This window comes from Meleagris gallopavo, chromosome 2, assembly GCF_905368555.1.
Source record: "Meleagris gallopavo chromosome 2, MGAL_WU_HG_1.1, whole genome shotgun sequence".
Taxonomy (NCBI): domain Eukaryota; kingdom Metazoa; phylum Chordata; class Aves; order Galliformes; family Phasianidae; genus Meleagris; species Meleagris gallopavo.
In genome coordinates, this window is record NC_139405.1 from 67,492,990 (window position 1) to 67,519,646 (window position 26,657).

The 26,657-nt window shown below is 46.1% G+C and overlaps 1 protein-coding gene across 6 annotated transcripts in view; it reads right to left on the reverse strand.

Moving 5' to 3' along the window:
• The window catches only part of PRDM1 (PR/SET domain 1), a 98,779-nt gene that overhangs the window by 18,367 nt on the left and 53,755 nt on the right, over nt 1-26,657 (reverse strand). For 3 of the 6 annotated variants that reach the window (XM_085217573.1, XM_085217574.1, XM_085217575.1), the window contains one exon: nt 4,348-4,596. In XM_085217573.1, coding sequence (XP_085073699.1) covers nt 4,348-4,530 — 183 coding nt within the window. In that variant the 5' untranslated portion in view covers nt 4,531-4,596. Of the gene's footprint in view, nt 1-4,347; nt 4,645-4,854; nt 5,403-5,899; nt 6,176-26,657 lie in introns of those variants that run through there. The other 3 variants (XM_085217577.1, XM_085217576.1, XM_031552520.2) reach the window with 3 other exon arrangements.

The window sequence follows — 26,657 nt, forward strand, 5'->3', positions numbered from 1 at the left end:
GATGGGGACCATGGTGCCAAGCCAGCACCAGGCTCCAGGCCACCATCAGAACCTTGCACAGCCAAAAGGGCGTGGCTTTGGGATTAGCTTAACAGGAGCCCGTGGAGTGCAGAGCTGCTCAGGGCTGCAACTAAACAGCAAAGGAACTGCGTGGCCAGACTGAGGGGAAGCTGGCTGCAGGCTGCCAACAAGCCATTGCAGAGAGGCATTTCAGACTTGTGTCCACCAGGTGTCCTTCAGCACATTTCTCCATCTGGTGAGACCTTCCGAAGCAGTCTCATGGCAGGGAACCAGAGAGGAGCGTGGCCTGAGTTCTGCTTGCACCGTTATAAGCGTTCTACCCTTACACAGCCCCTGCAAGCATGCCAAACTAACCTATGCAGTAAGTGAGCAAAATGCTATTTGCAGAATATTATTTTCTTTACTGACACTTATCCCCTCTCTCTTTACGCTAGCCTCTTAACAACTATTAGCACTCTCCCAACTGTGCCACAGACACATCCTTCCTTTCAGTAAAACATCATTTGTACCGTGAGGACTAAACCAAACCCGATATGATGATGTTGATGCTGGATCTTAGTGCGCTGGCTAAAGCTGGGAGGAGCTTCCCCTCCTTCACCATGGTCCCAGCAGGACGGAACGCACAGACAGGGCCCTGCCGGCCTTAAGGAACAATGGCTACACCGTGGGGCTGTGGGGAGCTGGGGGCTGCGTGGCAGGGAGCACCCAGCCCAGAGTGGTCACGGCCCTGGAACTGACCAGGGTCCTAATGCGGTGCGAGGGCTGAGCTGCCATCATCCCACTGGCCGGATGCCGGGGCTTTCATTCTCCAGCTGTCCTGAGGGGAGCCCATCCAGTGGATGCTTTATGGGCAGCACTGGCCTCACCGCTGCCTCAGCACATCTGTCAGCAACAGCGGGCCAGTGTGCAGCACAACAAGCCTGCAGCTCCCACACAGGAGAGAGCAACTCTGAGCGTGGATTTACTGTTAGCAAGGGCTTTAAAAGACCAGCACTCCTACAGCTTTGTTTGTAGTGAGAGCATTGAAATAAATGACAACTCCAATGGATTCCTAAAGAGGAGGATGTTTTACAACGGGACCAATAGCTTTAAAGGAATAACAAAAGCCAACAAAATGTAAAAATAAAAATAAAAATCTTACTGGCTCCAGTGCACTGTGAAATAACAGTATTTTCCAGATGCAAATCAGGACAAGCCATCATGTGCTTTAGAATAATGGTGATTTTTCTTAACTCCTAACTCTACAGTTGCATAAGCCCACTTAAATTTAACCCTTCATTCAGTTAACACTTTCTAAAAGTGCTGCCACAAGAGGAAATGTTTTCAGACTGCTTCCGCTCCGATCATATACGAAAGAAATAAAAGCCTGACAGCAAGTGTGTGAGGTACATTGGTAACAGCTCCAAATCACCGCCTCAGAACAGCGTCCACTGCATGTCTCCTTATCAGAGACATGCAACAAGTTACTTGCTCACTGAGATCTGTTCTCGCTGTCAAGAGCACAGGATGGGGTGCCAGGATGGGGCACTGGCAGTATTCAAGGCAGCCGAGTAACTGTCACTTGATGTCAAGAAGGCTGTTTGGGCTATAAGTGAAGCCAAAGGGAAAAATTATTGAAAAAAAAATGTTTTGAAATGAAAAAGATTATTCACATATGGCCTTCTTGAGTGTGATTTTGGCACTGTGTTTTGTCCATTTTTGACAAGTGCTAAAACTGGAACAAAGATAAATAATTCATGCATAGGAATAAATAAATGACTTCACGTAAATCTAGCAGCCCAGAATGTTACGAGCAGTAGTAATTCATTTTTTAAAATGCTGACACATACTGTGAACTCATAACGAAAAATGTGTCCTTCAGAAAAATCCCCGATCGAGATCCAAGAATAAACAAGAGTATGATGTGTCATGGACTCTCTCGCAAATTCAATAAGCTCTTACAGAGGCACTACTCACTTCACAAAGCGTGCGAGGAAAAGAAACACAAAAAGTAGCCCTCCCCAAACAGCAGCGCTTGTACTTCCTCCCTCCTAGGCAGGCACGCAGTACTTTTCCTTCTCCAAATGGAGATACAATGCTAATCATGTCAACCACATGATCTAATCATGACAGTATTTAGCATTTCACAAGCGGCGTATTAGACATGTTTTTGTCAATAAATTGACTCAGCATTTAAAACTCTCAACCAGATGAAGCCACAGTTCTCCTGAAAGTTAACATTGAAGACAGCTCATATCTGAGATCCGCTGGCAAACACACACGCAAGCATCCCCCGATGCCTTACCTCAGACTTTTGCAAGTGAAAAATCCCACCCTATCATGCCGTCAGGACTCTGGTGGTTTTCCATGAGGTCAAAATCAGAGCCAGGCTCCCTCTGTGACCCCACAGATGCCAATGCGTAAGAGAAACACACACCCAGTTCCGACCCCACTGAACAAAATCAAGACTTATAAGGCAGATACAAAAAAAAATAATGCTTCACGTCAGGAGCCGTGAGAGGACAGACGGGCTGTGCCACACACAGCTATCTCACCCCACAGACAAGCAGCAAACGAGTGACCTGTCCACACAGTTACAGCACCAGACCTTTCACAGAAAACAAGCAAGACCCTTTCTTACAGAGCTACGTTAGAAATAGACAGGGCTCCTGAGTTCCTATTGCTCTTGCCAGTAGGTGCTATTCAGCGCAAATAAACGAGCATGGGGAGCTCTGGAGAACAAAAGGAGGATGTCCTATATTCAGACTCCCACTAGCAGGGAGCTGTGCAGGTCATACTTGACAAGGAAGAACTTGGAACCCTTCAGCAACTTCTCCGTCCCCCCACCTCCTGTACAGCAATCGCAGCAATCCTCCCACCTCAATTCACTGAGCTCAACTATAGCACAAGAAAATTGCATGCTGATATTTCCCAACACAGTGCTGGGAATTCTGAAAGCTGCTTGGACAGCCACTACCGTGGCTGCAGATCCAAGCCTGAGCTGGGCAGTTAGTCTCCAGCTGGCTGCCTGGGCCTTGTGCCACAAGCCCATCCTTCAGCCCAGAGAGCTCTCTGCATCAGACAGTGAAGCTGCAGCGTTATCTCTCCCCAAAGTCAGACGCATCTCATGATACAGTGAGGCAAAACAAGGTTTTGAGCTTTTTTTTTGGGAGCGTGTCCTTACTCTGCCAAGTTCTGCGGGGCAGGGTAGGGCAGATGGGAAGGGAAGAGCGATTTTACATGGGAATTTAGCTTTAACCTCTTAGCAAAACTACGAGGCACTGTACAAGGCACTGCCAAACTCAATTCCACGGTGCCAATACCCTCCAGCTGGGGGTCCAGCCCTATTTGTGTATGCAGGACTAAACAAGTACCTGCTTTAGAAGGAAACATTTGATAGACACAGATGGGTGTATTTCTCCTCAGCGCTGTGGTCAGTGTGTTTAGCCAAAGCAGAAGCACAGGTAATAGCTGCCACACCACCAGCCTCAGCACAAGGAGAAATGAAGGGTTGTCCCTTGGGTTATTACCCTGCTGAACATCACACCTAGCTATAATAGCTACTCTATAGGAAGGAGTAAACACAAAACCAAATTGCTCATCCGGGCTCATTTCTTTCCAGCCCTTCTGAAACAACAACAAAGAATGCACCCACTCCAGGGACACGGATAGGACGGACTCGCACAGCCAGCTACCAGTGAAGATGCTGTCCCAGATAAACACAAGTCAATCTGAGCTACGGCTATCCTGCTGTCCAGCTTACTTAGTCACCTCCTCAATTGATATGCCGAATTGAAGAATTTAGGAAGTCGGGACCATGGCGAGCTCACGAAAAGAATAAAGCAATTTCATAACCAAAGGGAAAACAAAAAGAAATAATTAAATACATTTCCAGGAATTTGTGTTGTTTTTTTTTTTTTTTTCCCTCTACTTTTTTTAAAGCTATTTATTGGACAACCGAGGCACTTTAATCTCTGTGCCAGAAGCAATGAATGGTCCTGGCAAACAGCAGTCAAGAAATTGGCACAGGGAACCACCCCGCAGTTTAAATATGCTTATTCAGATGCTGTTCAAATTGTGTGAAAATTTAACTGTTTGTGAATTGGCTCAGAGCCGGGTTCAGAGACAGGCTGGACACGATTCCCAGTGCAAATACCACACGACAGATGCCCCGTTCACTGTTTCTTAAAAGTATTATGAGAGTCCCATCTTAAAAGCCAGTGGGCAGCACTTGGTGGTGGCGTAGCGTACACGAGTAAAGAATGGAAGGCAAGGCGAGCACACACTTTCCGAAGCACCGTGGTTTGGCTCGTCTGACTCCAACCTTCCCCGGGCACCGCCGCTTACCTCTTTGCAGTTTGATGCGTATTTGAAAGTCAAGTTCCTTGGCAAGGAAGCCTCTGCCTGAGTGAGGGTGCCTCCATCGGCACTGGGGTCCCACGGGTGGTCATTGACAATGTATGTGCACTTCTCTTCAAAATCGGCCTCCGTCCACAGGGTCATGTCAGCATCCTCCATGTCCATTTTCATTGTCCACTCTCTCCCTTTCACCAGATTCTTGAAACTCACAGCGTCCGAGCTACACTGTGTAGCAGCCTGGAAAATAAGAAAACAGCCTTTAATCCTCATTGTCCTTCAGTGTTGTGGTTTCCGTTGAGACAGCGTGACTAATGCAGCAGTCTGTGACACTTTAAAAGCGTATGCAGGATAGCTGGTACAGTTGAGTAATAGCCAAAAAGCAATGTAAACGAAGCTGCGCTGGCTGAAGCAGCGCCTTGAAATGCCAGCCTCGGTCATAGCGAGGAGGGAACCAAAACAAAGAGGAAAAAATCCCCAGGCTGACAACCACTGTACCTTTCTCAGAGCCCTTCCTTAATGCCTCCGAGAAAAAAAAAATATTCCATGCCCAAGAAAGCGCGGGGTCACGGCCGCACGACCACTCGGTTGCCTGTGGAAAGGCTGCCTCAGAAAGTGTCACACAAACAAGGAGAGGAAGAGGAAAGGAGCTGCTGTCTGCGTCTGAATGAAGCTAAAAATGGAAAGCGCATGTTGGAAGAGCGGAACCCAGCCTTGCCTTTTCCAAATGGGGAAGCCTGAACTTTCCCACCGGCTCTCAACACACAAACAACTTTCAAAACAACCTGCCCCCCCCCTCCTCCTGCCGTCCCCTTATCCTTTGGCACGGGCGGCTGAGCGAGCCGACATCCTGCCAGCATCCCCACCGCCCCGCACAAAGCGCTGCCACGCATTCCCGGGGGCCAAAAAGGCAAAAAGGAGCGGGGGAAACTGGAAAAAAATAAAAATAAAAAGAAGTCCTCGTATCCTTTGTGATTTGGATGGCACCTCAAGAATTACTCTCTCACAGCACTGGCTAGGATCCCTGCGTGAGAAATTCCTCCAAAGCCACTCTTTCTGTGTGGGACAAAAGCTGTGTTAACAAACACGGCGCCAAGCAGGTAGCAGGACGCTCCTTCCCCGAGGTAAATAAAGGACCCAGCTCCGCGCTCACGCCGGGCGCTCGGAACGGCGCTCACCCGGCACGCAGCCTCGTTACGCTTATCCCGTATAGAAAACGCAGCCCCGCGACATTCGCATCCCTCCTCCGACAAAACGAAAGGGCCGAGGGGGGGGAGGGAGAAAGAACGCGGGCTTCCGAGCCGGGGACAGGCAGCGCCGGGCTGCGCGGCGCCGGGCTGCGGGAACGCCGGGCTGCGGGAACACGGCGCTGCGGTACGCCGGGCTGCGGGAGCGCAGGGCTGCAGCCGCCTCCCGGCTGAGGCCGTGGTCCGGGGCTCCGGAGTACCGGAGCCGGGCGCGAGATCGGAGCTGCCCGACCGGGAAGGCTCCGCCGGCGGCTCCCGGGTCCGGCGCGGGGCGGGGGCGTCGCGGCGCTGCTTACCGGGGCTGAGTCGGCGAGCGGTTCCGCACAGAAGCCCCTCGTCCGCGGCGGATCTCGCTCATATCTACCGAGTAAACATTGCTTCTTCCTTCCAGCCGCTGGGTCCCCGGGAGACTGACTCACACCTAGCGCCTCCGCGCCCTCCCGCTCCTCCTCCCGCCGCAGACAGGTGCTGCGCGCTCGCTGCTTTTGCCCTTCCGAGACACTGGAGGGCTGAGTGAGACAGCAAAGGCTGCAGCCCGCTCCCGCTCCCTCCCCGTTTCGGATTCCCAATGAGGCGCCCCGCCGATGCCCGGACGGGAGGTGGGGCGGTACCTGCGGCCCCGGCCCTCACGCAACGCGAGGGAACTTTGTTTCTTTCATTTCGTTTCTGGCTCGTTCTGCTCTTCCCCGGCGCGGGCACCGCCTGCCCCGGCTGTGGGGACAGCCCCACAGGGGCACCTCCGGGCGGGCGGGGAGGGCACCGCGCTCTGCTAACCCCCCTTTACACGAAATGCGTGTTTGCTTTGTTTTGTTTTAAAGCTGGCTGAAGCTCAGAGCACCAAAGGTCTCCGTTTCCAGCCCCCCCCCCCCCCCCCCACCGATTTAAGTGGTTAGGATGCTATGAAAATTAGAAGGAAAAACGACTTCCAGGGTACCAAATTGCAACCCTGATTTAAAGCCCCTACTTCCAAATCTCAGTGATTACAACAATTTGATAAGCTCCATCCAGGAGTCTTGTTATTTTGGTTTTATTCCTCCATGGGGTCTCTTTCTAATGGTTTGTAGAAGGAATGAGGAAAATCAGTTTCTCCCTTTAAATAAACCCCCCCCTCTCCCTATATAATAACAGGGAAGTGCAGGAGGGAAACACACAGCAGGCAGCACTTCAAAACTTGACATCTCTTTTGCAGCATTAAAAATAATAATAATAATAAACAAATGAGCACTGGTCCTTGTGCTGGGTAATATGAAAGTGACTGTGGTGGGGGGAGAGTTGCAATAGTCATTAGCAGACCCCGAGCCCAATTTCTTCCCCCAACCCAAGCCAATGTGCTGGCTAAAGGAAGGACATCCTGTGATGATGGCATACAATGTCCTGTTTGTTTATTATTAAGAGCATTCCTGCTTCTCATTGCAAAACAGCCAGATGCCTTACTTCCTCCAGTGGTCCTGTCCCCACAGCAAGGAATCCTCCAGCTCAGAGAACAATGATGCATGGCTCCATTTACAGCCACGCTCAGCCCATCACAGGCATGGGCTGAGGCAAGCTTTCTCATCTATCTCCAACACCTTTCTCGCTGCTGCCCCAGCACTGCCTCTCTGGCAGGTGCACACCCAGCCCTTTCCCTCCGCCTGTTCCTCTTCCCCGATAAAGCACGGTGAGGAGGATTACTTTGCCACTCTTGGCCCGCAGTGCTGAGAATAGTACATCTGTGCAAAGACCTTCATGTGCTCTGGCATGGAGGGCTCACGGCTGCGGGCAGAAGTGGGGCAGCTGCCTATGAGCGGTGTCCTGCCGTCACCGTCACCCTGAGGGACTCTGCCAGAAGTGGCCCTGGTGCTGGGCTGGGGGGTGTGGGTGGCATTGGCTGCGTGGGGTAGCAGCCAGGCACAGACAAAATGAGGGCTAGGAAGGCTATGAAGGAGGAAGAGACACTCATTAAAGGAGAGAAATCCGGCCTACTTGATTGGGTTAATTAACTGATGCTGAGTCACACCGCACAGAGCAGAAAAACAATGTAGTCATACTGAAGGTGATTATTTTACCAAAAAATAGTCTCACTTTGAGAGGCAGCTGTTTCAGAGCTTTTCACTTCCCTGTTAGAGTGACAGGAAAAAAAGAGGAGGGCACAAGAAAAATAGGGTTGGTGCGTCTCCTCCAGGGGCTGATCTTAATGAGAAGGAAAGCTGGAAAAGATCAGATCCTTCCTCCAAGGAGGGAGAAGAGGCAGAGGACAGATCAGGTGAGACGAAGTGACACACTCACTGGGACGACATGAGGATGCCAATGCCACAAGAACTCTGCCAGAGCCCAGGAGAGCAAGGGCAGCCCGCTGAGCACATGAGCTGCCAATAACTGGCACACGCTGAAGTTGGCCCAAAATCAGCCCCAGGTGCTGCAGAGGGGAAGGGATCTCCCTGGCATGCAGCGCTGCCTGATCCCAAATAAAAGCAAGTTTATCAAGGAGAGAGAGAACAAATTGTAAGGAATGCGTGCTAAAGCCAGGTCATAAAGGAAGCTCTGCTATTAAAGAAATACACAGATTGACCTTCTGACCTTCCTCTTTAATAGAGAAACATAAAAAGATGCCCTACTCAACCGGCAGCCGTCTGCTCTTTTATAAAAATCTTTCATACCAGTAGCCACTATTGTCTGGAATGTGCAATTTCAAAATGTTGTTCATTTCAAAAAAGAACATTTTTAGTCATATTTTCATTTTTTCCTTCTCGCTCATAGAAAACCTCAATTACCGTATTAATCAGCATTTCTTAGGCAGCTCTCTCTGCAGCAGCTTTCAGCCTGGCAACAAATCATGAATGGCTCTAGCGGCTCTGATCTCAGAAATCCCCATCCATTTCCTTTGATGCTATCACCACCTCAGCTCAACAACAAGCGGAGGCCTCGGCTCAGCTGCTGCCGCTCTCCCCGCCAGAGCGGGAAGCGTCGGGGGAAGGAGGAGGGCAGGGAGCTCGAGCCTACGAAACTTCTTCAGAAAGTCGGAGGAGAGATAAAATGCACACGAGAGATTAAAGCGCAGTCTCATTTTCACATCCTCCCCATCCCCTTACCCAAAAAAGGTCAGTGCCGGATTGACCACATCAAGAGCCACTACCAGACCCACCCCCTTCCCCACTTCCTGTATGTAGGCATCCTGGTGCTAGTAAACATTTGGGGACCAGTTGTGGTCACCACTCAGAGAAGGTAGGCGATGGAGTTGCACGACTGCACTTCTTCTAAAAGAGGCAGCACTCGAAGAAGAGCTTCCTTCAAGTTCTGCTGAGATGCACTCACGTTTCAGGGCTGTGCTTCTGAGAACGTGGCCTGTGCCAAAGTGAGGGCATGCTCTGGTGGCTAAGCGACAGGGTGAGCTAAAGCCTTCTGCCCACACACCGGCCTGACCTTTCCAAAACACAGCCTATGGGCTCCAGATACGATCTCTGAGGCTTTCTGTGCCCTGGACTACTCCAGCACAGGACTGCTTATAAGAAGAGAAATTAAAATCACACTTGAATCTACATGAAGGTTTTTGCAAGGGCTTTTGGGGCGGTGTATGTTGTAGCCAGGAGGCTTTTACATTAATGCGTGCAGCTCTCAGGGACTGCCTTTAATTACAGAGCACCTTGGCCACTGCCTCCCAGCAGTTCCAAATGCCTGTACGTTTATTTTGTTCTCTGATGTGCAACAGCAAGATGAGACCTTTTGGCTGCACTCTAGTGCAGGCCTTGATGGCTCCTTAGATTTCGATGTTCTTTGATCCTCTACGGAAATGTTCCCTAAAAAGAGAAAAAAAGAAGCCAAATAAAGATGCCATTTCCCTTTTTGTTTCCAGCTAGGCCTTATTAAAATGCTGCTCTGAATAAGCCTAAACAATCCTCTTCCAATAGAAAAACAACAACAGTAACAAAAAAAAAAAAAAAAAAAATCTTGCAGCACACAGAAGCACGTTTAGTTCCTCGAGTTTGAGGAAATGGCTGTCTGGACATGCTGCTGGGAGAGTGAGAAGTCACCGTGAGAAGCTCAGCTTCTCTTTGCTGTGAGTGCTGTCCAGCAGCAGGGACGTAACAGGGTGAAGACACTCACTCTTGTTTCCCAGGAGGCAAGCTTGGGTGAAGGTACTGAGAAAGTTGCAACAGTTGCAGCAGCTTTGTCATCACACTTCTCAGTATGCTGTTGTTTTGGTGGGTTTTTTTTTTGTTCAGAGTAGGAGAAAGCAACAGACTTCGGGGTCTGATGAAGGAGAACTGACTACATGGAAAGAGCCATCTCCCTGTTTCTTCTGAGAAGGATAGAGGGACCACAGAAGATCCCCTCTTGCCTTTCCATCACACTCTCAGAAATAGTGGACCTAGGAGAAGTAAGGATGATAACCAGGACCCTATACAACAACCCTCGTATTGTCTTTGCATGTTTCTGCAAACTCCAATTTATCCTGGGCAAGCAAACCTCAGCATAAAAATCTACTTTCCACGTCCCACATACAGCTTTTTCAATGTTCTGCCTGTAGCAACCAAGTCTGTGGAAAATGAATGAAAGCATTTCAACCACTTTTCAGTCTTCCTGGTGCCCAGAGCACAAACTTGGAAAAGGGTGTGTATTTGGGGAAATTTTCCTTTAAGATAGGCTGATTTCCAGATTGTTACAGAGGAGGGATGTGATAATATATGTACACACATACATATGTGTATTAGAAGTTTCACTCCTATGAATATTTCAAACACCCACCTCAGAGCAACGTGAAATACCAAAGGCAGCTCAGAAGGAATTGCATTAATTCAACTTGCATGCCTCTTTCCAAACCTCGTGACACTTTTCAAGGTATCCTCTCCTCAACCTCCTGGGCAAACAACAGTGATGTGAACCACGGTGAAGCCTCAGATTCTAATCCAGCCCTGTTCTGGTTCCATCTGAAAGCTCCCTAGGCTGCCAATGGCGAGGGGCTGGTGCACACAGCAGGAGACTGTGATCCATGGGTGGAACCTCGCCACCTCTCAGACAAAGGACTGGCCACCGAGTGCATTGCAAAACAGATTAACAAAAACAACAGCTCAGCACCATGACGGAGTGCGTGTGTTGGAAATGAAAATATTTACCCACAGATTATCACAGACCCAGCAATGCTGCTACCACGCATCTGGGACGGAAGGATTCAACACAGAGAGCGCGAGGTCGGAGCTACTTAGGGAATTGGGCTGGGGCGGGCTGAGCGACCGCATTTAAGCTGCTGAGAGTACAGTTGTCACTTCTCCACCTTCCCTACCCCAGAGTGGTGAAATAACAGTCTTTTCATACCTGTGTGTTGTGTGGGGGAGGGAAGAATTCCTCTGCTATTAAACACAACTTCTCATTAAACAGTTGACACCTTATCCTTCTTTAAATGTTGTAATGTTTACTTTGCAAAACCCAGGAAAGCTTTTAAAATAAAGATAGCCGAGAGATTCCTAAGCCCTGTGTCCTTGCTTATCTGCTCTTTATCAAGCACCTATTGTTCTTGGAGGAGCTGGCTGGAAGGTGGAGCGAAGGGGGTTAATGTTCAATAGGTGTCTCTGGGCTCCCCTGCAGGAATAGGGCTGCTGACAGAAGAGCAGCAACGGGCTGCCACTCGCTTCCTGCAGAATGGGACGAGCCAAAGGGAAAACCTAGATCTGCAGCTTCCTTGCCTCTTTTTTTTTTCGTTGCTCACCCCAAACAACTAGTTTAAAAGAAAGACATTGTCCTTAGGAGAGATAATCCCACAATAGAGAGTCCATTAGAGGTATTAAAGCATTGGCAGCGCCTGATCTACAAGAAGGGCTCTGTCCTGACAATAGACAATTAAAGCTGATAAATCTGCACTACTTGTTGCCGTTCTAATTCCTCGTAATTGTATGCTACTTGTCCCTGCCTCCTGCGTCCAGGGATGAAGCATGCTTCTTTAATCTCCGGAGTACCTGACCTAGTTCCTATGTGGTCTTTTCAGGACCTGTTTTCTTCCCATCTGGACTTCTCTCCTCCTCCTCTCCTTCCCTGCCTCCCTCCCCGAGGCATTAAGAAGAGGTTACAGAAGAGGGCACGGAAAACATCGGCACACAGCACCCGGATCGATAATTCTGGAGCCCCAGACAATGCACTAATCTGCAATAACAGCTAATCATGCTCAATTTGGCACACCAGTGATTAAACTGTACTTTTCATTAGGATCAACAAGTAGAGCAGACGCACACTGACGATCCCGATCGCCCTGTCACTAAGAGCTGCCAAACTCCTGCGCCGCTCTATGTGTAGCTGCTGCATCACCAGTTTTGCCAGGCTGGGCTCTTCGTGCAGACTTTGACGTCTACTCTTAGCTGAGCTTTCTATAAGAAGCCAGCTCCTGCCTCACTTCGCTTGCAGGAGTTCACCTGAATTAAAGGGCTCAGTGGGTGGCACAGGAATGTGCTGTGCAGGACACTGGGAAACGATTGTTACCAGTACGTGTTCACTCCTAGTGCTGGCAATGTTCTGGGTTTTACCCTGCGACTCAAAGGCATTTGGAGTTCTTCTCAAATTTCCTTTCTCTATTTTTTAAAAGATCATCACTAGTCTGAAAAGATATAAGACAAATACAAATTACCTTGGATTTACTTATTTTTCATACTGAACCATTACAGGAGGTTTTGAAGCAGAAGAAGGACTTGCTTTTTTTTTTTTTTTTTAACTTCCGAACACAGGAACAAGCCGCTACTGTGTTGCTTTAGAAATCTATGTCTTTTTTAACCCTTCTCTTGATAGGAACCCCCAGTCACCCCCCCAGAACTGGATTCTCACCCTAGCTGCTTCTGGTTAGAACTGGACCCAGCGGACCCGTCTTGCAAACTGCCCTGGAAGCCTCACCCAGCATTTTACCACAATCTGTCTCTGAAGCACAGAACCAAATTCCAGGACTCCTAGAGACCGACCCCACACACTCAGGGGTCTCCTTCTGTTTAACTTTAGCTTATCGCCCTTGTATTAACTTTATTAAGTGTTAAAACTGCACTCTAAGTTGCTCTTAAAAAAAAAAAAAAAAAAAAAAAAAAAGAGCATGGAAGATGCCAAATGAATGCAGGAAATGTCTATTCTTCTATTAATATTGATGAATCCCTAATGCATTTGAAACCCACTTGAGGTAAGTCAGTAGAGTTCTTCTCCTGACAGCTACTCTCCATCAAACTACCCCTGCTAAAGATGTTGATGCTTTCCCTTTTGCTTTGTAACCTTTAAACGAAGTTTAGATCTCATCAGAGGCTACCACAAAATAATGCATCTTACACTAAGCAAACATAAAGCCCTGGAGACAAGGGTTTAAAGCAGTGCACACGTTCTCTTGATTTATCATTTTAAGATAGGAAGCTGCCGCAACAAACAAAACACCTCCTTGAAAGTGGGACAGCGGCAGATTGCGGTGCAGAAAGCTCCAGGATCTTTTGTTTTCCCAGAGAGCAACAACGGGGCTTTGCAGAGAAAGACAACAGCCTCCCCTTGCTGAAACCCACATCGGTTCCTATAGGAAAGCCTGCCAACTGCAAGTTAGACGGCAACAAAATATTGCAGATAATTCACTTTTCAAGATAAACCAAAACCAAGCAGGCATGCAGCACCCAGCAGGGGCTCAACTGATAAAATGGTGTCAAACTCAAACCATTTGTCAATTGGAAGGGGAGAGAGTGAGCTGAAAGATGGACTCAGGAAGTAGATTTATCTAGTGCGACACATTAACTAGTATAAATACTACGGAAAAAGTAAACACATTTAAGCAGCAGTATCTGCAGGCAGCACAGAAAGGCTCCTGAGGCTGAGCCCCGGCCGGCCACCTCACCACTCAGCTGTCAGCCACGACAGCAGTAGCATTTTTCTTCTTGCGCGGGGCTGCAGTGCCATTTAATTCACGGAGCTAAAAGGTTTTATTAAAAGCATACATTATAATTAAACAAAACAAAAGCGTGACTCCTCTGCTCTGCTAAGTCTCCTCCCTCCGCCCAGTAGCCAAAACAATAAAACCACCTTGGCAGCAAACAAGTCAGGTAACATACCCCAGAGAAGATCACAGATTTGTTATATCAACCTTGGTTTTACATTTTGCTTGCTCAAAAGCTGCCTTAACAGAAACTGTTGGCCAGCAGGCTCTCGAGGATGCCGACAGGCAGGCAGCGCAATGTGGGGCACGCAAACAAACCCCAGTCCTGCAAGGCAGAAGAGCTCTGCAGGTGCACACTTTCTACTGAAAAGTCAAAACAACACCATTTTGGGGTGGCCTGTCTCTCCCTTGGTCGCAGGGAAGAAGGAAAAGAGTTCAGAGGCAGAATACTGACCCATGGCTGCGTATGCCAACCTCGTGCCTACAAGCCCGTAACATCAGAGAACGGCATGTCAGAGCAACAGACCAATCTGACACTCAACCAAACACGAAACTCAAAAAAATTAACAGTAAAGTAAGCAATATACGTCATTAAAAAATGAGGCAAAAAAAAAAAAAAAAAAAGAGAGAGGAAAGAAAGGAGTTAATTCACAAAGGAGAACACAGCCCATTTCTTTGTCCAGCTGTACCTTCATGTGTCCCCACAGAGCGGGCTCCCCACCTCCAGCTCACGCATCTTGGGATGTTAGTCCAAGGGAAAGCCTGCCATCCGCCCGGTGCCACACACACCAGCGCTGCACACCCGTGCACGCACAGCACGCACCCGCGCCCTCGCTCCCCGACACGCACTGCCTGGAACCGCTCCGAGGATTTGAGAATTCCCTCCCTCCCCTCACATCCACTCCACCCCGTTCCGTAATTAGGCTTAACAAGAGCAATTAACAAAACAAACTCCTCTCCGCCTGGTGGCCTGATAATTCTGATTGTCATAATGCATTAAGATGTGTAAGCCAGTTTAAAATAAAGGTAAATTACGACATTGCACAAGAGCTGTTTCGCACCTATTTTTACAGTTTTTATCATAGGGATAATGAACATTTGGCCGCGCCTTTAATTTAAAAAGCAAAAACCCAAACTCTGAACAGCAGAATTCCAAATCGGACCAAGGAGACTATTGTGGGCTTTCGCTAGTTTATTAGAGGGCTGCCCCCTCCTCCTGCACAGCAGTACCTCAACTCCATATAAGCAGGTTTTTCTTTTTGGAATTACCTAATAACCCTAAAAATCTAAGATATAAAATGAAGTTTAAAGGCATCTCCTGGTTTTGCGTGTGTCCACAAATCAATGGTTTGTAATAACTGCAATTTTCTCCTGCCTGTTCTCTAATGGCATGACATGGGAAGACAAAGCTTTTAGATCTTCTTTAGATGTTTTTTTTTTCCACCCACATTCAGTTCACTTTCCTCCAGCACAAAGAAAACGAAGAAATCTGGTGTTAGAATCAGCAAGAAATCAAGAAGGAAAGACTAGCTGAAAAGGCAGTCAATGGAGAAATTTTTATGTCCTTTGATTTTGGTGAGCTACAGGTCCAAACCACACAGAAGATCTACACAAAGCCTGCATGCAATTGGAAAATGTGCCTGCTTGCACTGAGACCCACTTCTAAATCATGTCTAGTCCTTTTTCTGTTTATACACTCCACGAGCATGTAATTAAAACTATCAACATAAAATTAGTAAACAGAGCAAAATCATAAGCTCACAGAAAATTCACGAGTAGACGATCAGAACACAAAACCATTTGGTACGTGACATGGTCTCAGCTCTGTATGAACTGAAGAACTGCTCTGCTCCCTCAGATATGCACAGCCCAATACAGAATGCCACCTGTCTACTAACTGCAAACATTTAAAAGGAAAGAAAAAAAAGAAAGGCTGGTGTTGCCAGCACATTGCTGGAATCCTGCAGCTTCTGATAAGCTGGACGTGTTTTTCTAAGTCAATGATTTCATCTCTGCTGGGTGTCAACATTTGCACAAGAATAATTTTGGGGGTCAGAAAGACATCAGCAACTGAGATTTCAAAAGGTTTCATAAGAGCACAGATTGCTCAAACACAGGGAAAGGAGGATTTCAGCTGCCAGTTCGCTCTTCTGCTTCTTCATTCCTCCTTCCTTGAAGCTGAGTCAAGATTCTATAAAAACCCAGCGCAAGCCTTCCGCCTCGCAAGATGACATCTTCACTAAGATGGCATGCCTTGCACAGCAAGACAAATGCTCCAAAACTACAGAAAATGGAGGCTTTTCTGGTGTAAGCTCTTTCCAGTGTTAGGAGATGGTGGAGAGTTACAAACAGAAGCTTCGTTGTGCCCTCTTCACGTAGGAAGCACTATCATCTTTTTCCTACCAGATCTCTTCCCGAGAAGAGGTAGAAGAGTACTGATTTCAAAAAGTCATCTTCCAAACTTTTTCTCTTCTCATTCTCCTTGAAAGGCCCAGTTCCTTCCTTTTACTACAAGCTATTCAAATGGAAAGCAAACTAAGCAACGTAGCTTTGTATGTTTCCAGTTTGCTCTTCACAACAACACTCCCTGAACGCCTCACAAATATCAAATAATGACTAATCTGATTTTCAGTCTCTCCTCCATATACAGATGAATGTATTATTGCTATTGCCACTCAGTGGAAGAAGAATGGAGACATGACGACATTGACATCAGAAGTATACATTAATGTGGGGATGCAGCAGTTGATTTACTCAGCACTGTGCATTCCTTTCTCAGTTCAAAGTGTTTCTCCTACTGCCATCTGTGATGGTTCTTGATTTGCAGGGCTTCAAATGAAGCACCCAGAAAATGTCAACACTGATGACCACATACAAAACACTTTGTGGAAATCCAACTGCCATGAATCTTACTCAGAATCTTGGGCAGAAATAGAGCTGAGCTCCTCAGAGTAGAGGTCCTCTGCCCTGGGGAAGAGCAACATTTCTTTCTGCAGCTGCCACTTACTTAAACTCTTTATGTCACAACAAAGGAAATGGGGGCAAGAGGTGTCTTATCGACAACATTTTAATACACCACCCCAATTCACCTCCCCTAGCAAGCTTGTCCGATGCTTGAATGAGGCAGGTAACTGGCAAAAAAGTAATTAGATGAGTAATTGAAAACTGTATCATAATGCATAAGAGGATCAAAGCGAGGTTAGGCAAGCAACCTAAACTCTGGAGAACTGGAGCTTGGAGTTCAAGTGATTTTCTTCCGTATTTTTTTCTGCAGTTTCTTGATTTTTAAAACTGCAAGTAGCAAAACTGAAGAACCTGAGACCTGGCATCATACCGACACCTACGCAGATCATCTGCCAAGGCAGCTAGCAGAGCCATCTGAGCAATGATATGCTTTTTTTTTTTTTGCAAGATTGGCACTGGTACTGGGACAGGACACTTTGCTGGTGGGCTTCCCATGATGACTTGCTAGAAGCAGAGAAACAACTCGTTTCAGGAATCTTGGTTACATTCCAGGCTTGGTCTGGAGTTTGTTCCTCCCTTTTTCTCTTTCTGTCTCATTTCATCTTCCATACCTCAGCACAGACTTTTGATCAGACTCCTTGCCCAGCAAGTCCTCATCTTCTCTTCCTTCCACTCCTTTAGTTTTTCCCTTTTCAGTCACTCCCATCTCTCTCTCCCAGGCTCCTTGCGTTGGGTCCTCCCATCAGGTTTCATCTCCTCCTGGTTCCTCAGCAGCACTCCTTTTCCCCCCCGCTCTGTGAGAATGAGGTGCACTCCCCATGCCCACCTGCCCTCCCACTGCTCAGCAGGCCTGGTCTGCAGCATCTGAGCAACAGCAAGGTGCAGGCAGGTCTCCAGGCCCCTCCCGGTGCTCCTCAGCAGACATTCAGCACTGAGCACCATTCACACTTGAAGCAGACATGGTGTCCAGCCAACTGGAAGTCCTGTGACTATGTTAGTATGGCACTGAGCCCGAGCTAATAAGCCCTGGTGAGAAGCCGGATATATTAGCTTGGGCTTAGCACTGTGCTAATGCAGTCAGGCAGCTTTTGGATCAGAGCTGGCTTACATCCCACCCGCTTTTAACACCAAGCTTGCTCGTCTTCGTTCACAATAACCCATAAAGATAAATCCCTCAGTCCTTTACCAACCTTACTCTCAGTTTCCCTCCTTCCTGACACTGTGGATCTCTAGGCACAGCCTCTCCTCCTTTATAATCAGTCCCCTCCAGATTCAACACCTGGCCACACACTTTTAAAACTGCTCCTTTTTGTGATTCTCTGGCTTCAGGACAGGTTGCAATAAACAAGCACCAACCATCCACTCTCAGTTCAGGCACTCAGTCCCAGATGCAAACGCATTCATGCTCTGAAGAAAGCCACGATGTCCTCCAGCAGCCCTGAGGTGCTGGCCTGATGGTCATCTGGGCTGGCTTTGACCTCGAAAGCAATTCTCGGGGATGTGGGAGCTGAAGTCAGAGATGGGGATGGACAAGTTCTTGGAAATGACAGAATAGGTTTCAGGGAGAAATGCATAGCAAGTGCCATGCTGAAACACGTGTTCAGAATTTGGTAGATTTATGAACACCTAAAAGTAGTAGGGCCTCCTAGTGCAAATGATCAGTTTGTCTTAATTACAGGTGATGCAACCAGCCCTATGTACGCTAGAGATAATCTCCTGAGGTTAATTTTAGGGAAAATTCTCCTCTCTGTTTTAAAGAAAACATGAACATAGCACAAAAATCACATATAAAGCAAGTACAAAGTTTTAAATCCTATCTCCTTGGCTGCATTACTCTTTTAGTGTCCCACACCAAACACACCACAGTTGTATCCATTATAAAAAATGACAAGGTTTCATCAAGTGAGACAAGATGCTTCAGCTCCAACAAGTTTACAGAGTGCCTCTTTTCATGTACTACGTCCTAAAGAGCAATAGGCCAACAAAAATGCTGATGCTACTATTTTTCATTACTGTTAAGATTAGAAAAATATGTAAGAGACTACCTAGTTGCATGAGTCTGCTATAATAAAACCATCACCAAACAACAATGAGAAAAAGGTCCGAATTACTGAAATTAATTAATGAAATATTAATTTGCACCAACCTGCCCTGGCATACTCCTCATTTAGAATTACCAGCACTATGCACACACAAATCAGGCAACAGGGAGAAAGAGAAGCTTGCAATCAGACCTAACCTAATGCCTTCCCTTCCTCTCAGCCCCCAGCACAGGACAGCCACTTCCTTTCTACAAACGCTCTGCTCAGATCTGTACACGAGGCAGGCCACATCTTCCGGGGAGGCTCAAAGCCTTTGCAGACACACAGTTGCCTTCAAAGCCTCGCTGGAAATCTGTGTGGGAAGACTCTGAAATATTAAAACCATCCTATACTCTATTCCTCTAAGCCAACAACAAGCCCCTCTAACTTATCTATCACTTCTCTGCTCGATCTATTCTGGGTTGCAGAATAAAATTTCTGACTACTGAAAAAGATGCACAAATACACGAAGCTGCACCATACGTGGAAAGGAAACAACAGAGAGAAAGTGATATGTGCTTTCCAAAAAGACACTTTTGTCCCAAAACATTACAACTCTTTATAATCTTTTCTTCCATTAGCAAAAGCAGGCAACTAGGAGGCTAGTGTGAAAATACCGTGCTTCAAAATGTAGCTTCACTGTCCTCCCATTTGGAACTGACTTACCTTTTGGTTATATCTCCAGCACTTCTTGCCTGATTTTCTTTCCCCAAAGGCAACCACTCACCCTCTACCAGATTCACATGTTATTTTGGTGTGATCTTCAGTCTTAAGAAATCTGCAGCTAAAGGCTTCCCACAGCACCGAGAACCACAGCAGGACAGGGAGCACAGTGCTGCACTGCCCAGCCCCTGTTTTCTGTCTACAGACAAGAGATTTTCATGTTTTCTCAGTTTCCACGTTTCTAACCTGAGTGCTGCCCTTTTGGTGGGGTGACTTCCGGAAGACACATCCTTTGTACCCTCGCCTTACTGCCAGATGTCCTCTGCAGTCAGTTCATGGCTTTGGTTTTGTACTTCACGCTCACTTAAGAATTTTAGTAAAAATTCAGACTGTTATTACTGAAAAAAAAACACATGTACTGATGTTAAAGAAGGTGGAGAGGCCAAAAGATCTGACTGCAACTAAATCCTCTGAATTGCTCTCATTGAATGTCTCCTTCTGACAATCAAAGCTGGGAGAACTGGATCCCTTTGAAGTATGGTCAGGATGACTAGCTGTGGGGCAGTACAATTCTAGATGCAATTTTCCCCAAAGACCTGGCACGTTTGCAGTGTGCTGGGACACCAGAAAAAATGTAAACCAGCACAACTCCTTGCAGAGAGAGGGGTGAGCTAGCAGCCCTTCAGAGACTCACAGTCAGTTCCTGAGGACGGATGGTGTAAACACAAAGATAACAAGGGGACAGGGTAAATTGGTTTAAAGACAAACAGGTACCAGAAATTCAGAGTATGTGGTGGTTACTACCATGGAAATACTTCTTTTTTTTTCAGATTAATTTGCATAAAGACAAGTTTGACTTTTGGATATACAGTAAATGCGATTTTGTCAATCACCATGCTGGAAAGATCCAAACAAAATCCATTTGAATGCTTATAAACACTTAGAAGTGTCTAAGAGACACAATACGTTAAAAAAAAAAAAAAAAGGCAACAACAATGCCTAGCCGATGCTTCCAATTATATTCTTTCTTCAATTAGTCTTGAAGAAACTAACACCTCTATTAATCATTTCAATTAACTACACGCACCACATGACATCCGCACCAGCAGCCCATATGTTGCGTTCCAATCACCCAAATATTAAAGCCTTTTTAATTGATTGATCTAAAGAACATTCAACAGGCTCAAGGTGGCAGCTAGCCAGGAAATCCCAAAAGAAGATGACAAAAAGGTGGGGGTGCTAAACCAGCTTCCCAGTTTGTTTTTCCTCTTCCTCCCGGGTTCGCTAAGTTAATCCAATCACAGTCCATAAAGCTCCTTTTTAATAAAATAAATAAATAGATAAGAGAACACACATGTTGGCTTTCCCCAGGAGAAGCCCCCTCCATCAAAGCCCGAGGGCCATCCTGTTAAGAAAGTGCTGCATGCAAGGGTGCATTTTTTATCCAGCAGAAATATTTAGCTTGGCCACCCGCCAGGGAATGCTGAAAGAATAGCCTGAATTAGGGGATTTACCTTCCACGTGTTTGGCACGCGTCATTAGAGGCTCTGAAGAGCTTGTCTCTTTCGCTCTCTCACTCTCTGTTTTTTCTCTTCCCCCCCCCCCCCCCCCCAAAGCTTTGATGCAGAGAATAAAGTATGAGCTGCAAGGGCAGGCGACTCGTTGCATTGCTAAGTGTCGGCATGGTGGCTTTTGTGCTGTCGAAGAAAACTAATGCCCAGATTCAAAAGGTAGATTTCCTTTTTCTTTTTTCTTTTTTCCCCCAGTCAGGTATGGAGTGATATGAAAAAGTTTTTGAAGTTTTCTGTCGGCAGATTTAGAACTTGGAGAAAGTGGCTTAAAAGTAAATTCCTCAAGAGAGAGTCCAACCACAGAGTATTTTGGGAACTCATTTGAAAAGTTAGTTTTGTAACAATAACCCATGAATTGCGCTGTCATTTGACTTTTATATGCTGTCATGTGGACTTATGTTATTTTAAAAAACACTTCTTTACACAAGTGCTTCAGTTCTGCAAATACCTCTTAAGATCTCTAATCAGAACACATTAGTCAAGACGGCTGGTCCATACCACGAGTAACCCACGTAACTTCCCAGAGCTTCTCATTTGTGAAAGGAAAAATGAAATTGTAAGACAGCCTTCAGCCCCCGTAATCTACTATGATGGATAAAGGGGTAAGAGGGGGCAGTTTCCAGCTGAATAATAGCATGGACCAACCATAAACTGAAATGTTTCAGTCTTCTACAGGGCAGTATGGCAGGACTCTGCTCCTAGTTTCCCAGTGGCACTCCCAGTACTTCCCCCAACTAGTGAGAACTGGGCATTGCCCAGATAGAACGGAGCTGGGCCCGCTGTCTGCTGATGGCGTTATTTAAATACAGGTCTTATTCAGATCTGAGTTTTATCATTATTGCTTCAAGTAGATCAGTTTAGAAGCCATTTGCCAGGACGCTTACTCTATGTAAGGTTCAGGCACTGAATGGATGCCCCACTGCAGCATAAAGCAGTGCACCTCAACAGATGGCCAATATCCATACGCTGCATACAGCCAAACCTGGGTTTTGTCGTTATTTATCGTCAGGATGCTGACTCTATCTTCACCCCGTCCTTCCTAGTGAATACATCTGGGTTCAACTCTGTTTCAGTTAGATTCATGATGCCAGATGACAAGATGTGATTTCTCATCTCTCTCTCAGTGAAACTGGTACACTGTGCCATATCAGCAAATGCTGAGGGCTACAGAAGAGCAAATTAGAGGGATGGATGACGGCCTCAACTGAAAAAACAAGAAAATAACTCCCATGTTGGAAGGGTGCTGAGACCCATCTCCTCACTGAACATAAAAATTCTCAGCTGTAGAGACCTCCCTGTGCTTTATCACTTTTAAATAAGTAATTCATCATACATACCCAGGCTGAAAACCACACAAATGATCAGCTCTCAGTTTTACTCAGTGGAAAGTGAGAATTGGAGTTTTCCACCCAAAACCATAAAGGCTGACAAGTTCTGACATGTTTTTCTGACCTCTGTCCCAGACCCCAAGTTTCTGATTCAATTTAAAGAAAGCTGGGCAGCCACTTCCCCGCTCTTTACATAAAAGAAGTTAACATCCGGGCTAATAATACAGCTACCTGTTCTTTCATCAAAGGTTCCAGCAACTGCAGAGCCTTTATTTTCATCACAAGGAAAAACTGCAAAAATAAAGCTGGCCAGTTGTGCTGCTAACAGCGCGGGTTTGGCTATATGCAACGTATGAATACAGGCTGGTTGCTGAAGCACTGCTTTATGCTTGCGGTAAGGCATGTTTGCTGCTAACTGAGTCTGAGAGACTGGCTCTTCAAGCACTTGACTACTGCAACAGCAATGGGAAATAACAGATAATTCAGTTTTCACTTTATCAGAAAACAGAAGAGGTGCTGGCCAGTCCTTGCCAGTCCCCCGTTGGATACCTCGTCCATGGGAAGACTGCCATTTTAATAGGAAATAACGGGTAATTAGGTGCCATGGGGCAGCGAGGGGCTGGCTGGCATCCCACAGTATGTGTGCCCACAAGAATATCCTGGTGTGCAGGCCTGGGGCTGGGAAGAGCCTGCCTGCCCTGCCTCTGAAGCGACTGCAGTGAGGCCAAGCCTATTACAGTCCTGTGATGTGCATTCAGAAACTTGGGCCAAGTAACAGGGAGCCTTGGCCACACAGTAAGAGCTCAGTAGAAAATCAGTGGATGTATCCATCATCACTCTAACAGGCTTGCTATGTTTAAGGAGGCTGCTAGGCTTATCATATTTACAGATTAAAAATATGACCTTTAAAAGTGAAATAAAAGGAACTCCTCCCCCCTCCCCTCAATCTCCTTCCTCCGTGATTGTAATTAAAACCACAAACCAAAACATTTATCCAGCCTTCTTTCTGTAACAGTACAGAACTGCACTCCCAAACACTGTACAGATAAGCCCAATCTTTATGTGTTAGCGATGCACCATGCAGTAAATTCTCCTTTCCAAACCTGCCGTCTTCATTAAAATCTTATTTGCTTGGTAATCTCCTTTGATCGCTAAAGTTATAAGAAGCCCCCTCCTCTTCTTTTGATACTATCAGTGTAGCTTTTGACCAGAGAGCGTGATGAATTAAATGTATGACAGATATGACAGGTGAGGAGTGCTTGGAGAGGGCTTAAACAGCAGGGATAAGACAAAGCCCCCATTTAAGAACAAAACCCCTACCCGATGGCTAGCCCGTTAATGACCAACCACTCCATTTGTCCTGTTGGATGAGGAGCAAGCTGATACTACAGACAAAGCTTTGTTACCCACAGGCCTGTTCTTCAATCAGGCCACACAACCAACTAATTGAAATGCCCATTTCCCCCCCCCCCCCCTCAGGATTTGATATACAAGCTAAGGGTTTTGTAGGTATACTCTTTTTATACTTTTTTTTTTTTTTTTTTTAAACCTTCCCTGTAATGTATTAATTCAGCCACAACTAGTTTACAGCTGGACTAAGTGGAATTACAGCATATAAACCTGAAAATTTATCTGCAGGGATCCAGCTAAGCCCTGGAGAGAGACAAGTCCAGCAATACAAATCCAAGGAATTTTGGAAGTCAATCCATTAGGATTACTAGGCCTTTGATTTTGGAAGTCATAGGCTCAAAATATGGAAGCAACGAACTCTCAATCTTCCTGTATTTTAGCCTATTTTCAGAGGACTTACTGACCCTGTTTTTTGCTATTAAAACATACAAGTAAACACAGATAGAATTATATAATTTTTCCACTGCATTTGCAATAGAGGAAGACAGAAAAATATGTTTTCCCAATATCATTGTTATCATCATCCTTAAAATTTCTTCTATATTTTCTATGTACTTGGAAGCAATAAGCAAACTGGCCATCTTTCCTGTCAGCTACAGACCGCTCTCCTTCTCTTTAAACTTCAGGTTAATTTTTGGTATGTTGTGCTCTAACTAAATGAGTAGTTTCAAGTTCTGGTTACTTAAACTACATCCCAGAGGTGAAGAAATCTCCGTGCCCCCTGCAGACAGGGATTATATTCTCAACGGGCAGTCTCTTATTTAAGCCTTCCAATCTGCAGTTAGCAGAAGGCCAGCAGTTTCCTGAGGTAGGAGCCAAAGTGATAGCCATTGTTAAACTCAATAGTTTAAAAAAAAAAAAGAGACTATGGGGACATAGCAATGAATCTGACTTTATCTTTGCTTTGGGTATAATAGAAAATACCAGCTGAAGCAAGAAGAGTCTTTGCTTTCAGAACAAATTCAATTTTTAACTCCGTTCCTTCCTGTCGTGCCGTCACAGCATGCTGCAGCCAAGTCACAGGTGCAAGTATCAGGAAACCTGGGCTCTGCTCTCAGCCCTACCCCAGGCCTCTTACGTGGCTTCTGGCATGTTGTGTACCCCCCTCTGTGCCTCAGTTTCCTTATATAAAAATGCAAATATTCCTACCTATTTCAGAAAAAGTGTGGTCTAGTGGCTTAAACCACAGAATCAAGACATCCTAATTCTCTATCTGAACATGTCATCAATTTCAGCTGTGGCTTTGAGGTGACTTCAGTCACCTACGCAACGGATCAGATGCCTCTGGAAAATCTCAAGTGCCCGAAGCATCATGGTGGGATGCTGCTCTTTGAGGGATTGGCACTTCTGGCAGGGATGAGAGCTTGGCCTCACTTGCAGTGAGGCTGCAGGCCCAAGGTGCAGAGAAATGCAGGGCTGAGCAACGGCCATAGTGGCCTTGGAGATCTGTTCCCCTAGCAGGCTCTGGTCTGTTCAGATGCTTGTCTCCAAGCCATCCAGCAGTGCTGGCCCGGCCCTGGCTTGGTGCTTATGGTTCTAATTCAGCATGCGGGGGCGTGAGGTTCAAGTCCTAGATCTGCAACATGCAGAACAAAGGACTGAAAGGACAAATGCCCCTTCCCAGGGGAGCACTTTGACTTTTGGCTACTTCGCAGCAGAGTGGTTGGTCTCTCACGCTCTTTCCTCCTCCACTTCTTGAAAAACTCCCCAAAGTTTTGAGGCTGTTCCGCTCAAGATACGTAGCATTTTGAAAATTTTCACAAGGCAGAGAAAGCGTTTCCTGCCTGGCTCCATTTCATGGCTCTTTGGTCTCCTGGACCCTTGCAAAGGTTAATTAAATAACACTCAGATATTTATGATGCGTAAAGTCCCAGACTAGTATTCATACAAAGAAGAGTAAAAGGGTCACTCAGAGAAAATAATCTTGCAGAAATTTAGAGGAAAATATTGTTGACCTATACATAATACACATTTATTCACTATTAATGTAAAAAAAGCTAAGTGTGGTTGCTATCAGTACAAAGATCAATTATTAGGAAAAAAAACTGTACGATTCTGATCAAGAAATTGGACAAAAAAGCATTAATCTGGGGCTTTTTGGTTTTAAATGTTCCAAACGGAAGCCGTGCTTTTAGACAGCTTTCCAATATCCCTATTAGATATAATGTTATAGTCCTATTACACATGTTGCCTACTAGACGTGCTCTGACTTTTATAGATGTCAACTCCATTTCTTAATTCAAGCCATTTGTCTCCTGTGATCTCTGCGCCTCTGGGTTAGAGTTCCAGCCAAAGAGGTGAGCCAGCTCCTATCTGCAACGCGGCCATAAAATCCTCCGGCGCTGCATCCCTGAGAGCCGCTGCTGCCCCGTGAACAGGCCTGGACTTCGTCTGTCTGCAGCTCAGCACCCAGAAAGGACGTTTTACAGAAGGGCTCAGCGGACATCCAGGAAAACTGCTTTCAGGACCCTATCTGAAGGACAATACTTAACTTTCACCACCTGGGCCTGGCCCCTGAAAGGAAACAGTCGCACTCAATTATTGTCTTCTTCTAGACAATTACTATTTAATCAAACCTCCAGCTGATATTAACTGGTAGAAAAAAAGGCTATTTTTAGTCAGGACAGTGATTCCCCCTCACTCCTTTCATCTATGAGTAATGTATTTCCTTTTGCTCTCAGTACCACAAACCAGTCCACACCAGATGCTCAGTATTAGGTAAAATTAAAAATGTGGGCATCATACCCTTTGAAAGATGCTTTGAACTCAAATTAATATATTTAAACCCGCTATTTAAATTAAAGATATCCTGTCTCTCTGTTGTGTAGTTTTCCCTTTTATCAGAAGGGAAATTTTAGTCCATTTAAAGGTTTTTTTTGGTTCAGCTCCACAGACCACGCTTTGACTTAACAACACATTGTAATTTCCTTTTAGCCACAAGAATAAAGGAAACGTATAGAAGCAACACCATAATCTTGTCAAGCACTCTCCTTCGTTTCCCCGAACAAGCCTGTTCAAGAAAATGTGAAGCCTAAGATTTTTAAGATGTTATCTGGAAGAGGTTTATATCAAGGAATACTTTTATTGAAAACAGACACGTGTATTTTTACGTATCTACTGATGTACCCATATACATAAAATACATGCCTACTAAATTCTTTTATGGACAGGACCATAGCAGCCTG